The sequence below is a fragment of the Macrobrachium nipponense genome, chromosome 24, assembly GCF_015104395.2.
Source record: "Macrobrachium nipponense isolate FS-2020 chromosome 24, ASM1510439v2, whole genome shotgun sequence".
NCBI classification, from domain to species: Eukaryota; Metazoa; Arthropoda; class Malacostraca; order Decapoda; family Palaemonidae; genus Macrobrachium; species Macrobrachium nipponense.
The window spans coordinates 52,961,251-52,976,885 of NC_061091.1; the positions used below are offsets into that span (position 1 = coordinate 52,961,251).

At 37.7% G+C, this 15,635-nt stretch overlaps 1 protein-coding gene across 1 annotated transcript in view; it reads left to right on the forward strand.

Moving 5' to 3' along the window:
* Window positions 1-15,635, forward strand: part of LOC135205632 (galactoside alpha-(1,2)-fucosyltransferase 2-like) — an 80,041-nt gene that overhangs the window by 52,639 nt on the left and 11,767 nt on the right. The window contains exons 3-4 of the mRNA XM_064236435.1: window positions 12,408-12,883; window positions 13,548-13,633. Coding sequence (XP_064092505.1) covers window positions 12,408-12,883; window positions 13,548-13,633 — 562 coding nt within the window. The remainder of the gene's footprint in view (window positions 1-12,407; window positions 12,884-13,547; window positions 13,634-15,635) is intronic.

A 15,635-nucleotide genomic window follows, 5' to 3' on the forward strand; every position in this document is an offset into this window, starting at 1 on the left:
TCCATACATGACAGGACGCTCGATAATTCTTCTAATGACAATGATTCTGGGCTCTTAGCTTGCAGACCTAAAGCTCCTAAGCACCAGTCTAGGAAGTTAAATACTTCCAACGTCCTGTACAGTCCTTTTAGATGGTGATCTATTTCAGGCATAGTCCATGAAACCTTAGCCGAGGACAGGTAAGATCTCCTCGGTGCTTCGACCAGGTTTGAGAAGTCACCTTGCGCAGACGAAGGAAGTCTCAACCCTGTTTCTTCTCCGGTCTCATACCATATACCGGCTCTCCCTGTTAGCTTAGCTGGAGGAAGCGCAAAGGACGTCTTTCCTTTTGTCTTCCTTGATTCCATCCAATCATTCATCCTCTTCAACGCTCTTTTAGTAGAAAGCGAAGCAGCCATCCTAACAAAACCCGGAGCTTTTCTCGTCTTGGATGAGGATAGTTGCGATGGCGGTGAGAGAGGAACTGGTGCTTGGAATTTTTCCGAAAACAATTCCTTCAGTAAGCGCGTTAACGTGCTATAATCCGTAGATGCTTCTGAAGGCTCTTCCTCTTCTGCAGGATGCGTATCGTTAGAAGACTCTCCTTGATCTTGACGGTCCGAAGTTTCTTTAGCTAAACAAGAAGCGGTTCTCCTTTGAGGCTCTGTTCGTAAGGGGGAGTTTCTATCCGCTGAAGGAATAGACGAGACAATGCGCGAATGATCCGCTGTTGTCTTTGAAAACTTAAGACTCTTGTAAAGCCTTGTCTTTCGAAGTCATTAGAGGCAAAGGTTCTTCAAAAGCCTCTTTGCGGGATTCCTGTCGATCTTCTCTCAGTTGAGTACGTTTATCTTTCCAAGAATCCCGATTAGTTGGGTGTCTATCGTCATCGCGAGCGCCCTTGCTAAGGGAGCGAGACTTAGGACTCGCAGGAAGTCGCGCGTCTGCCAATGAAAGCTTCCGATCCCGCTGGACTCTAATGTCTATAAGACGTTTATCCATCAAAGAAGCATCCTCAAAAGCGTCCTGAAGCGGGACATGCTCTAATGGACGTCGAGCGTCTTTCAAACTTCGCTTAGGACGCTTAACTTGTATCGGGGCGTCCTCTCGAGCGTCCTGGTGAGTCTTACGATCTCTTTTCAAGCGTCGCAAGTTCTCATATTCTAAAGCACGAGCCTCCCATCGATATTTATACAGTACTTCTCTTTCTTGAGGGGTAAGATCCGAAACATAATCTAAACATTGCTCTCTTTGACTTTTAGAGTCTTCTCGAACGCCTTGATACTTCTGGCGTTGGTAGGCTCTCTCCTGATAGAGGCGTCGAGTTGATGCAGAAGTCCGGCGAACGTCGGTACGAGGCTTCTCTTGATCGTTCTCATCCTCCTGACAAAAGCGAGGGCCGCCTATGCGACACCTAACGCTTCTGTCCGCATTCCCACTTCTGGAAACTCTCTCTCCAGAAACACTTGCGTGTTCTCGGTCGAGTCTGAAGGATCCAGAAGAGGACGACGAAGGGGAGGCTAAGGAACGCGGCGAAGCCAACAAGGGTTGTTTCGATCTCTTAACAGGAAGCCAAAGATCCTTTCTACGTCTTTGGGGCTCCTCTTCTCCCCTTGCAAGGAAAGCCGACAATCGTTGACGCAATTGCATACGAGTTTCATTAGACGGTGAAGTTCCACGTTCAGGAGAAGGACTCATCATATGCGAAGAAGGGCGAGTTGGAGCCCTCTTCTTCCTTTGAACTCTAAGACGATGATAGTTCTCAAAAGCGTCCTCATCAGAAGACGTCCTGCATCTCTTCTTAGGCGTCAATTCTTCGAAGTGTTCGGGTGATGATGAAAGAACAGGACAAGAAGTAGGACGTGAAGCGTCCACTTCCTTAAAACCTCTCCTAAGAGGACGAGAAAAACGCTGGCCGCCTGTGTGGCACCTAGTGTCAAACTCATTCTCCTCGTGAGAGGCCCTCTGAGAGCTCCATCCCCAGTAAGGAGAGGACGCCTCAGAGGACGAAAAGCACTCCTTCAATATCCGTGCTCGATCACACGCTTCGGCAGCCTGGGAAGCGTCCAAAGGATCTGCTGAAGGGACGCCAGACCGGTGGGAATTTCCCGTAGCCCTCCTTCGGTTTTCGACATGTCCATTCCCTGAGTCCTGGGAGTCCAACAGAGGTCTATTCCTAGAGGCACTATGGGACCGATCTGACGCCCCCTCCACTACACTAGGGGCACTAATGTTTCCACTACACTTCACTGTGGTCTTCAATGCACTCACTTTCGATTCTAGTGCACGAATCGACTCCATGATGGAAGAAAGGGCAATACCTTCTGAAGCAATAACTTCATTGCCCGAAGGCAAATACACAGGGTTAGATGTAACAACCTCTACAGGAAGGTTAGAATGCGAATTACTACCCTTACTTTTCACAGAAGCACTTCTGGAGGAAGATCTTCTGATTCTATCCCTTTCAAGCTTACGAACATACGAATCATAAGTCTTCCATTCATTTTCGGTCAACCTTTCACACTCTTTACACCTATCATTCATCAAACAAATATGATCTCTACATTTCGTGCATACTGTATGAGGATCCACCGAAGCTTTCGGTAGCCTAACCTTACACTCTAGCACGGTACACACTCTAAAGCTAGTTGCAGAAGATCCAGACATATTAGAGAAATCCAAAACCAAATCCAATGAAAAACCACAATCGCATATGCCAATCCACCGAGCAAGTTTCAAAAACCAAGAGACAATCAAATACTCAAGTGAACAAAGAGTTTTCCAAAATCCTAGGTGGAGGTCTGTAAACAGTTGTTTACCGACCGGCGACAGAGAAAAATCTGAATAGAAAATGGGAATGGTTCCTGACACCCGCCTCCCAGCGGCGGGAATGGGTACTAACCACCTGGCCGACCACTGCGTTTGCCGGGAGTTTTGAAATTCTGTCGGACTTCGGAGAATACAGCTAGTTTTCTTAAGAATTTTTACGATGTTCCGGCTTACGACGATTTTCGGCTTACAAAGCACCTCCAAAACGGAACCCCCGTCGTAACCCGGGGACTGCCTGTACTGTAGCCTTATTGACTTACGTATTTACTTTGCGATACATCTTCATGCTGCCCAGTATCTATTCAGATAACTTTATTTGATGTATGATTTTGTTCAATTCTTAAAATATCTATGAATTTGTAAATTGTAGGATGCATATGGCCAATTAACATCTGCATTGCCCGATGACACCCTTCTAACGAATTATTTGTATGCGGATGTTCACCGAGAATACATTCATAGACACTCCAGACACTTAGGGAGAACATAGTCTCTTCTTCTTCCTCTCCTGCAAGGTTTTCCTATCCAAGTGTCTTCAAAGTAAAAGACCAAATCATTTAGCTTGTCAGGAATTACATCTTGTAAAGATTCAAATACATCTATAATATCACTGGGAGGAACGAACGCTAATGCCACTGGCATTTTTGTGGGTTGTCATACTTCTTCTTTGCTACAGTATAATTAGGTCAAAACAGTGTTGCCAGATGTACAACAATTGTCGTACATATACGATCATTCTTATCCTCGTACAACCTACGATCCAGTGCTGTACGACCTACAATATTTCTATTTATTGGGCAAATTTGTACGACTTTTCAGTCCAAATGTACATTTTAAATAAATTGTTGATTTTCTAATATATTGTACATTTTCTATTATTTTAATCCAATAAACACGGGTTTTTAAAATTTGAGTTTAATAAGCTAGTATTTGTTTTTGATTGGCTATTTATAAGCGATCATCACCAATCAGCACAAAGATTGCAGACTTCTCTTTTCAAATGCACTGCAGGATGATAAGGATCACTCCTTCCCCTTGTCAGTTGTCAATTCAAATTCCATTAAGAATAAGGAACTTTCTTTTCTTAAAGATTTCAAGAGTTACATTCATCATTTGCTTTCTTTTGTATGTAGGCCATATTTCAGTATAAAGTAATTGATACTTTTCATTACATTTAAAGTACTATAATTGAATGATTTTGGTTCATGGTGTTTGTTTTGATTATTGAAGAATATCGAATACCATATACTTTCTATGTTATTCGAGTATGATTTATGAAGCTATTTTCTATTTCTCTACCATTTTACTTAAAAACTGTAGTCAAAGTTTTTTCTTTAATCTTAGAGATGAAGAATTTAGTGATTCAATTTTATGAATGATAGTTAGTGTAGTTATGTGATATCATTGTCGTCATAATCACTATTGTTAATATTATTATATGATCACCAATTTTACTTGTAAAAATTTGACATCTGTTTATGATTTTTTAGTACTACTTAAAATATTTTTGGTAAAAAATAACATTGTACAACCTTTGCCAGTGACTGTACGACATTTTGAAGCCTTATTGTACAACAATTCATTATAAATAATCTGGCAATGCTGGGTCAAAACTAAATGTTGAATTTCTCTCGAAACGGCTTGAGATAAATGGAAAAACCACCCAAACACCTCAGCATTTCTGAAGACAGAAAGAAAAGCTTTATGAAATGCTTTCTCATAGTCACACAAAATGGAAGATGGAACAATCTCATTATCCAAGCAATGTAGTTGTATCAGAGCACGGCTATAAGCTTCCTCTGGCTTTCTCTGAAGGAGAATATAAATCATTGGAAGGACGCTTCCTTTATATAAGATATAAATCACATATAGCTGATAAAATAACTAAGGAGCTATTTTAAAAGTCCCATCTTCCATCCAGAGCTTATTTTTCTTCATCATTCTCAAATTATCAGGAGTAGCAAATATAAAATAATGATCAGGGTCATCACTACCGGAGTCATATGCAAGGAAATTTTCTGCAGCATACATGTAAACAAGTTCTTGTGTTAACTATATCTATTTCCCCTATGCCATTTGGAGCCGGGACAGGTAATCCCTTACACTTCTATTGTCGTGGTGGATCATTTGATGCTGCTGACCTTCCTTGAAGACGCATCATTGAAACGCTAACCGCTGATTTTGCAGTATCTGATACATGATCGTGATCACTAGCAGATGTGCAATCATCTCCAAAAACATGTATCCTTCCTTTGCACTTTCCATTTACACAATGCCATCACTCTTTGCCACTTTTAAGAACTCTGTCTAGTCTGTAACAGTACCTTTCGTGCAATATATTTTCTTTGCCTTTAGACGATGTTATCTTCTCCAATTCGTGGCTTCTGTGTTATTATTATTATCATAAAGGATTAGTTTATCCAGACCTCTGAGCCTAATGTGAACTGAAATACATAAAGCAAAACTCATTTTCTTTTAAGAAAGAATGGTTAAATTTCCTAAACGGGCTAATTTTAGCAAATAAACATATTGATTATGAAAAAATGCAATGGGCTAATTTTAACAAAAATAACCAAATGATTGCAATAGTCACACAACAAATAAACAGTTTTTGCAAAAAGTGCAGCAGACTAACTTTAACAATGACAACCAAACAACTGTAATAATAATAAACAGCATTGTTTACTTTTTTCAAATGGATTGATTTGAATCTATGGCACTAAAATGTTACTGCACTCAATTTTTGGTGATCATTTGTCTTGCACTCAAAAGTCGGCTCTTGGTGCTCTTCTCCCATCCCCTCAAATCTCACTACCTCAAACAAGTATACACAAAAACTTAGGTACTGGTTGTGTAAGTGTTTACATAATAAAAATATGGAATGTTAGTCCATATATATAAAAGAATAAAACTAAAGAGGTCAACCAGATTGCTTGCAGGAATGTGATCAGACTAGAGACGCTAAAGATGACGTATACAATAAGTATGTAAGCTAAGATAACATGCCGTCACCTGTAGTCATTCAATGTTTATAAACATTAGTCCAAGCTCCCTGCTTGAGACAACTACCCCGACCTATTATTCAAACGGCCTACGTGATCTGTAGCGTGTCTCATTTGATTGTGTGTTCGTATGAAACTATGGTCATTGTATGTATGTTCATATGTTTCGAACTACTGTCTGCTTCTTCATAACTTGTAACGGAGATGGTAGACAAGCAGAACAGAGTTAGCTATCGTCATTAGAAGACCTGTACCTCTTTACCTAAGCTTTATCATGTAGAGGAATAGGATTAGCCATCATCATTGGCAGAAGCGATCAAGCTATCGTCATAGAAGACTTGTAGATCATACCTGATCTTCATCATGTAAAACTTCAGAAGAATATACTATTTTTATACTTAGTGTTTTCTACAAGAACCTCACCGAACCATGAGTTTAACACATCGTCGTAAAGATAATACCGACTTCGTAAGTGATCTACAAAACCCCAGACACTCCATTGAAGATGGAAGTGCAATACCAACCGACTTAGCGTATAGATTATCGCTAGTCTAACATTACCTCATAGGGCGCCTTATCATACAAGGCACAAGCCCTAATATTGGTGGCCAGCGGACCAGAAGAACTCTACAACGTTCCTACGAAGAAAATAAAAAACAGAATAATAAATCATGAAGTCAACGACGACGAAAGCAGCAGATTCTTCAAGCAACCTAGTATCATCATAGTGAGCGACTTCAGAAAACAACAAGATTCGTCAAGCAACTTAGTATCATCGTTAGTGAATAACTTCAAGAAACAAAACCGACGTGTCCTTTTCCTACGGCAACGGAAGCTTCGTCTCTCAATAGAATCATTCAAGAAAACATCGTTAATGAGCGTTTCCGGCACTGCAAGAAAACAAACCGAACGCGTTCTGCAGCATCGGATTTTCAAGGGCTCGAATCATCGCGCACGGGGGAAACTGAAGCCAAACCAAACCAGTCGTCCGCTAAATAGAGGAGGACCAAGGCCGTGTGTCGTTATCGGAACACCGTGACTTCCCACAAAAGCAAGCTAAGTACAATTTTTTATTCATTTGGAGTAACTTTGAGTGTTTCCTTTGCAGGTCGAATTTCGTTATTCCTGTGGCTGAAGTTACGAGACATTCTTAATCTTACTTTTTTACAGAAATTATCTATATCATTGAGATTTCGCTACTGCGAGTTTTTATCTTTGAGTGTCTGTTTCCAGAAGTTCTACTGAAATATCATAATCATATACTATGTTAACTTTATCATTTTGGGTGATTATTAATCCCTTACGTAACAAATCATATTAAACAGTGAATATGCGTTTACGCAGTGGACGTCTGATTTTATACAGATGCATGGGTAGGGTCGTTAAGCACCGTAGTGATTAGAAAACAAACACACAAAAAACAAGTGGAACACCCGTACAAATCTATATAAATTAGAGGTAACACTATTTCGGGTCATGACAATAAATGCTCCTTTGCAAAGTCCCGATCGCCGTTTTAGCCTTGAGTTTTTTTAGTTATATAAAATATCGAACCTCAATGACTCAACTCAACTTTAAAAATATGGCTGGATTGCAAGGAATAACATGTCTGTAAAAAACTTTCATCAGCTAATGCGCTGACCAGGATCCCTCACTATTTCAAATTTTAGCAAAGAATGAAGTACAAACAGTTAATATTGTATGCAGTAGTGATAACTTGTCTTATTAGTAATCGCTCGGTTCCTAATAGTTCGTCATTCATTGCTTTATACGTAACCAGCAACATAAGCTAAAAACACACAATACGTTGCCGATGGTAATAAAGAGGAGGATCCTAATTATTACAAAAGAAATAGAAACAGTAGCCCGTTCAGAATCAAACAAGCAAACTCGGTGACTGTGTCACCTAGTCAAGCAGTCAAGGTTAGTTGAATCTGCCGAGTTTTCAAGGCGAAGCAAATTCCACACAATAAGCGACTCTAGCAGAGTGGGGTAAAGCGATGTTGGTTCATACATACCGATATCTTTTTTGAATTAAAAAGGAGGTTTTTCCTATGAAACACACGACCGTATAAGTAATCAGAGCGGGTTTTCGTTTTAATTTTAATACATTAAGTTATAATAAATACTGGTGGATTGAGCCCAACTGTACGCGCCGTAAAAATTAGAATATCTTGTTTTATTTCTTTAGCACACGCCATAGAGGTATCTGTAAGCGAGCGCTTACAGATACCTCTATAGTTATAAAAAAAAACATTGATCTGTATCCAGTGTAATTGTAAGATCCATCTAGGGGTATACAAAATATTATCTTACATCCTGCAAAATCAGCTGTTTATCAAAGGAAAATCCTATAAACCTTCAAACATATTAAAATCAGTTTGAAAAAAAAAAAAAAAAAAAAAAAAAAAAAAAAAGACAATTAATCAAATAATAACTTATATAAAGGAACTATACATTTGTCTCATAAATCGTAACATTGTTCAAATGACCCAACAGAATTCTCCCACAACCGCAGTCGTACTTTGCACGCAAAAATCTCGAGAAGCATGCACCCTCGAATGTCTTAGTGCGTGTAAAAAGACTTTGCTGGGAAATGAAATTTTTAATCCTTCCCGACACTCTGAAATATAACGATTTCCGCGAACAAAGCCCTAAAAGTATACATATCGTGGATACGGAAGTTTATTAAATATCGCATTTTTTATTGTTGCTAATTTTTTAATCACGCCCAACCAGTCGTGGATGAATCTCTCTGATAATCTATCTAAAGTAATATCCGTAAAGTCATTCAAGCAGAGGTGATTCAGCAGATTTTTTTTTAATTTTCTACCTGAATACCAGGAAGTTTCTCCACTGGCGAGTGATCTCTGGAAAAAAACGGATGTAATTTAACACAAAACACGGTCTAAGGACAAACATAAAGCTATTTACGTACCTTCGTATAGATTCTCAATGAAATTTCAAAATAGAGATAAATGACGAAGTTGAAAAAAGTTAGTAATAGGAGTCATTAGGAAATCAAATAAGCCCATATAATTTTTCCCTCAATGTCATGCCATAAAAGATCGGACTTGGCGTATCTGCGTAGATTTCTGACGCTTAAACAAGGAAACGACTCCCGATAGTTTCCAGTGCCATGTACCGACGACATCTTATCTCTGTTAGGTTAGAATAAATTTTTTTTCACCAACTTGGACTTATTTATTTAAAGGCTTTTACCTGATACCATTACCTAAGTGATTGTACCTCATACACCGTTTTTTTTTCAGCACACTCAGGGGACATTATCAATTTTTACGTATGCCTCCGGCTTACGTTGCACCCTAATTACAATATAGTGTTTGGAGATTTTTAGGGGATACCCTACATGCCTATATGGATGATCTTGTAATCTTTTCTAATACCTTAGAAGTACATTCACAAAGTAGAGCTAGTGCTACAGAGACAAAGACAAATAATCTCAGAGTAACATATCTAAATGAGAGTTTTTTTAAAACCGAACATGTTTATCTAGGTTTTATGTGTCTGGTCAAGGTCTTAAAAGTAGTCCATGGTAAGGTGTCGGCTATTCATAACTTTCCGGTACTTATTAACGTAAAAGGGGGATACAGCACTTTTGCGCTGTAGTGGGTATTACAATCGTATGTAAATATGTAACTCTTTCAATCATTGGACAGCTCCTTTAACAGATCTTACGAAGAAGAGCGTAGATTTATTATGGTCGAAAAGCATCAACAGGCGTTCGATATCTTAAAAGCGGAATAATGCAGCTTACCTAACTTAAAAATCCCTGATTTAAATAAGGAATTTTAAATAAGGAATTTTTTTTCTGAACCTCATAGACATTTAGAAGTATCAAGATATATATGTGAAATATTTACTTGCAACATTAGCCTATTACAATTCAAGTAAAACATTCATGGGAAAATGTCACAATTTCTTGAAAAACCCAAAGTTTATTTAGAAATTAGTTACATAGTGGGTTTTTTTCGTTGCATCTCCTACCTATTAATAAAGTTTTAAAATTAACCTCAGAAGATGCGCGCGAGAATATTGAATATGAAACTTTTGTTAGGGCACATAGAATCATGATTAATCTTCTCTTTGACTCTTATGTTGCCTGGCAATCTTACAAATAGCTCCATTTTCCACTTCTTTGTCTAGTAACTTACTACCAGTAATATCGAATTTTCTTTGAGATTCGTATGATATCAATTTATTTTTTATAATTCTGGATATTTTTACAAGTCATCATAGACCTGGATAGGTTCACTCATTGTTAATGCCATGGATAAAAAAGTTTGTACAGCGGACTCTTTTGAATTCCGAAATATCAGCGAATTCATGTGGGTTAAGTCTGGTCTAAATGGCTCTCTCCCCTCCCCTGTATTTGAGATGTCGTCTGAATTTACTTTGCCCTTGTGACAAGTATAATTTCACTTGCAGGCTGATTAATGGAACCTGGTTACAGTATCCTGCAGTACGAGAGTTTCACATCGCAACTTCAAAAAAATCGTTCGTCGCAGCGGACGACTACAGTCAAGTAACAACCGCCTACAATGTGAAAGGAATTTCATGGACTTCTTCGACCGACACCGTATCTCGTCGTTAATCTCGTTTTAATGCGGAATGCTCCAGCGGCTGTCGGAATTCGACTACAAAAAGGGACATACTTCCGACAATTACGACCCGAAGGATATTCAACTCTACTTTGCTGGCGAAGGACTCGTGCTGGGATGATCTATTCATCGCGAACGTAATCGTGTAGCTTAGGATGCAGAGAATAAGTATGAGCGCAAAATGGAACCGTTGGACCCGCCAGGCAAATTTTCCCCTTGTTTTAACCATTGAAAAAAAGGCCGTTTCATTTGGTTAAAGGTGGTTGTCTGGAACTGTGTAATGGACGAAAAGTTGTTCGAAAGCTAGTTAAAAGTGAAGTAGTATAACCTCGGTCATGTATCCTATATATATAAAGTATCATGTATCCTATATATAATTGATTCATAAATAACAGAATCGAACTATATTTTTTGCGTGGACCGCACTAGGAATCTATATATAATGATCATAAATAACGGAATCGAATATATCTTTGCGTGTACGCAATAGGAATCTATTTAAAGTGCACATATATTAATCATAATTATATGAATCCATATACATATGTATAACAAATCAGGTAGCCTATAATCAATCTGTTACCTTTTATCTTACCAATATCTGCAGGTATTTATGAGTTAGTATATGAATTAATGAATCAGATATATAACAGTTAGCATAAACATTACTAATTTTTATCAATTCATATATGAAATTTTTTATCAGTTAAAATATGATTTTTATCATGTTAATCTTCATTCTATGCAATTATCAGAGTACATTAGTATTTTCTGTAGCATAAGTATCTTAAAGAGATGAAGTGAAAAACTGTATCATTATATATCATGTGATCAACTATTATTTACCAATATCATTGTTTTATATTTTTATTACTTGAATCAATTCATGTACACCATGAATTTTTATTTACTTATATATATATATATATATTCACATAGTGTCTGTATCACACTCCTATAAGTCAAATGCAAGTCAAGTTTGAGTAATATTCAGTAGTTGGTTTTGGTAGCTGACCGAGCTAATGTAAGTGTTTACATAATAAAAATATGGAATGTTAGTCCATATATATAAAAGAATAAAACTAAAGAGGTCAACCAGATTGCTTGCAGGAATGTGATCAGGACTAGAGACGCTAAAGATGACGTATACAATAAGTATGTAAGCTAAGATAACATGCCGTCACCTGTAGTCATTCAATTGTTTATAAACATTAGTCCAAGCTCCCTGCTTGAGACAACTACCCCGACCTATTATTCAAACGGCCTACGTGATCTGTAGCGTGTCTCATTTGATTGTGTGTTCGTATGAAACTATGTCATTGTATGTATGTTCATATGTTCGAACTACTGTCTGCTTCTTCATAACTTGTAACGGAGATGGTAGACAAGCAGAACAGAGTTAGCTATCGTCATTAGAAGACCTGTACCTCTTTACCTAAGCTTTATCATGTAGAGGAATAGGATTAGCCATCATCATTGGCAGAAGCGATCAAGCTATCGTCATAGAAGACTTGTACGATCATACCTGATCTTCATCATGTAAAACTTCAGAAGAATATACTATTTTTATACTTAGTGTTTTCTACAAGAACCTCACCGAACATGAGTTTAACACATCGTCGTAAAGATAATACCGACTTCGTAAGTGATCTACAAAACCCCAGACACTCCATTGAAGATGGAAGTGCAATACCAACCGACTTAGCGTATAGATTATCGCTAGTCTAACATTACCTCATAGGGCGCCTTATCATACAAGGCACAAGCCCTAATAGTTGTATAATAATTGTGGAGCCAGATGTCACTTGTGCAGACAGACTCTCTTCCTCTGTTTAACAGACAAAAGATAGGGGAACCTTAGATCAATCAGAAAAAGAATATGTGTATGATTAAAGAGCTTGTATGAAAAACCTTGTTCTATTATAAGTGACCATTAAATTACCAAGTTTTAATGCAAATCCTGTACTTCTTTCAGGTTTCAATAACAGAAAGAATGAAATCAACTTTAAGTCTGTTCTTCAAAAATATCTCACTTCCTGTTCAAGATTTCAAATGCTTCACAAGGAATACAAAGCGAATAATGTATGATGACCTTTACAACATGCTCCACACTGAAGCTTTGGAACATTTTAAGAGAAGGGATAAGGGAGCCAATATGAATCTACTAAATGAGTCTTACTACATATTCCATCACCCATGTCCAAGAGACGTGATCACTGCTCACAGGAGTTTAGTTCGCGAAGTCTTAACCTTTCAAGATGATGTGATGAAAAGGGCCAAAAGGAACGTAAAGAGAGCTCTAAAGTATAAAAATAGATCATGGCATAATTCCACTCTGGTGACTGTTCATGTGCGCAGGAGAGATTATACAAGATATATGATGAAGCACTATAATTTAACTCAATTAGATGAAGTCTATTTCCAAAGGGCTTTTAATTTCTTTAGGAAAAGGTAAGAACAAATATAAAAAGTTGAATGAAATATTGGTGCCAAAGTAGTTTTGCTGTTTTCAAAAGCATTTACTCAGTATAGCGCAACAATATTCAAGTCAAAATCTGTTCTCTCCTTAAACACAAATCTATCCATAAATTTCAGTTCAAATAGTTAATCTAAAATCCAAAGGAAGAACCTTGTCCATTTGATCAAAATTCTTTTAAAAATAAAAATTTTGTGTTCACATAACCATCACCATCATCTTTCCACTCTTGTGCACATTCTGCCAACTTCAAACTAGTCTGGCATTTCCTTCTGGCCTTCTTCCGGCTACGTCCTTATATAATATCTTCTTAACTATACTTCATCCCTTATTACCACATATCACATCTATCTGGATACATTTTCCTGCCACTGGACATGACATCTCTCCACAGCCTCATCATTTCTAATAATGATCTATCCATCACACCCCATCCATCCCTCGATTTTTTTATTAGGGCCTAAATCTGCTGGTACATAGATTAAGGTAAGCCTTATACATTTTTAATAAATTTTTCTGTTTAATAATAAGACTTTTATTTAAAAGTTTGTATTTAAAAGCTTGTATTTAAAACAGATATAAAGTGGTCTACCATTGTAATTACAATGAATTTATTACTGTTCTTTATTTTCACAACAGGACAGATAACCCAGTATTTGTTGTTGTAAGTGATGACCATGGGTGGTGTCAAGAAGTTCTTGAAACCAGTGATGTGGCAGTAGCAGGTAAGAATCAAATTAGTAGCACTTAAGCAGTTTTAAAATAATATACTAATATATAAGCTTACACTTTACATGGTTATGAATATAGTACTGATATCTGATCATCCACTGTGTCGCTTTGGCAGCCTTATAGTGAGAGTGAAGTCTGACTTCCCAATATTATGTATGACAAAAGATCAACAACAGACAAAACACAGAGTTATCTCTAAGCAGCAGTTGCATAATATAAACATGCCAGGAAAGTAGCATTTTGTAAAACCTGAGTGACAAACAAAATAACCCAAAACACTTGGAAGGGAGTGAGCCATACGACTCACAACCCTCCCCCAAAACAGGAAAGAGACAAGACAGAAAATTCCGACTATACTGCATTTACTTTTCTAAGATTGCTAGGGTGGGGCCAGGTAGAAAAGGCAGAGTTGTCATATCTACGGGTATATAAGTCCTATTAAATGCTTCCACAGATATAATCCTTCTTAGAAGGATTCGCTTCAGACCTTGGAAGTCGAGGGAAAGGGTTTGCTTCTTCTCTGTTAACTTTTTTTTTTCATTCCCAATTCTATTTAGCTATTCCTTCTTTCTTTTTATATAATTATAGATACACTGAATGGCATGTTGGCTCTCATGTTTGGACTTGAGGCATAAATTCATAAGTCAATCGATCTATTATGCCCTTAGAAGCATTTTCATCAAAATCATCTAAGTCAGTCACAGACATACTTTCCCTTTTCTTTTTTGAAACACTGGAGATTCCACTATATTTCCCGCCTCTCTTGCTTCCTTGTTAAGTCTACGAATAGTCATTTCTGAGACTTTTGTTGCTTCAGATGTTCTCTGGATAGCCTTTGAAACATGTTACAGGACCTTCATGATGTTTTTATAAAATGAAGTATTTCACGAAATCATAGACTATTTCCTTGGCCTCAGGTGGTGGGTGAAGACATTTATGGGAGTCACTTGGGCTGGGCTGTCCATACTTTTCACAGTGGGTGATCGAGTGCGAGTATCCTTTAATGATATTGACCATGACATTTTAAATCCTCTTAAAAATCATAGGTCCCCTAAACTCAGATCTGGCATCGCCGGGGAAAAAATATGCCATATCTTCATTTTCATTAGTGGAACTGAGGTTTTAATGAAGAATATATGAAATAAGATATATTCAATATATCTGTGCAAAGAAAGAACCATATTTCAAGAAATGAAAATGATTTCAATAGACTCCACGAAGCTAATATGATTACCATAACATGAAAATTGGCAACGTATGATATCTGTACAAGACACACCACAGCGATCTTAGAAAAGTAAACGCACTATAGCCTTTGGCAAGCAGTCACGACCAACACAAATGCTTCTTTGTTAGGTAACACGAATCCTCGCACATAACCCTTGTCTGCAACACAAACCTGTAATGTCTCGAACATCCCGAACCACACAAAATCTTAAAGTCCAAAACATTACCACGTTCCCAGAAATACCTAGAAGTTTTAAGAGAAATATGAAAAATGACAAAAAGGGAGCTCCAAAGTAAAGCCTACAAAGTGGCAAGGCAGTAAATATATCACTGAATAAGAAATAGTAAAACATTAAGTAAATGTTTCAATATATTCCGAACAATATTTCAAATTACGTACCAACTTCCTAAGAAAGAAACAAGATGGGGCTGTCCCCTCTCTCCCTGAAGGGGCAATATTCCATATTCCCCCTGAGAGAGATGGGGCAGCAAATACATAAAACAGCTGATGACAAATCAATAGGAATAGTCCAGGAAGCACATCTATTGCAAGTTGCATCTATACTAGAGGACGTGTGAATATGGGAATCCTGGAAGGCTGGGTCATAGTATATGCTGAAGAAAAACTGATGTGTCACTAGGTTCACATGTGGTCTCTGACTCGCTTCCACCTCAACTAATATCGGATGCAAGATGACACAGATGCCTTTCATTTACAGTGTTTTATTATTTCTAACTGATTTCTAGCTGGCACCAGAGGATTTATCC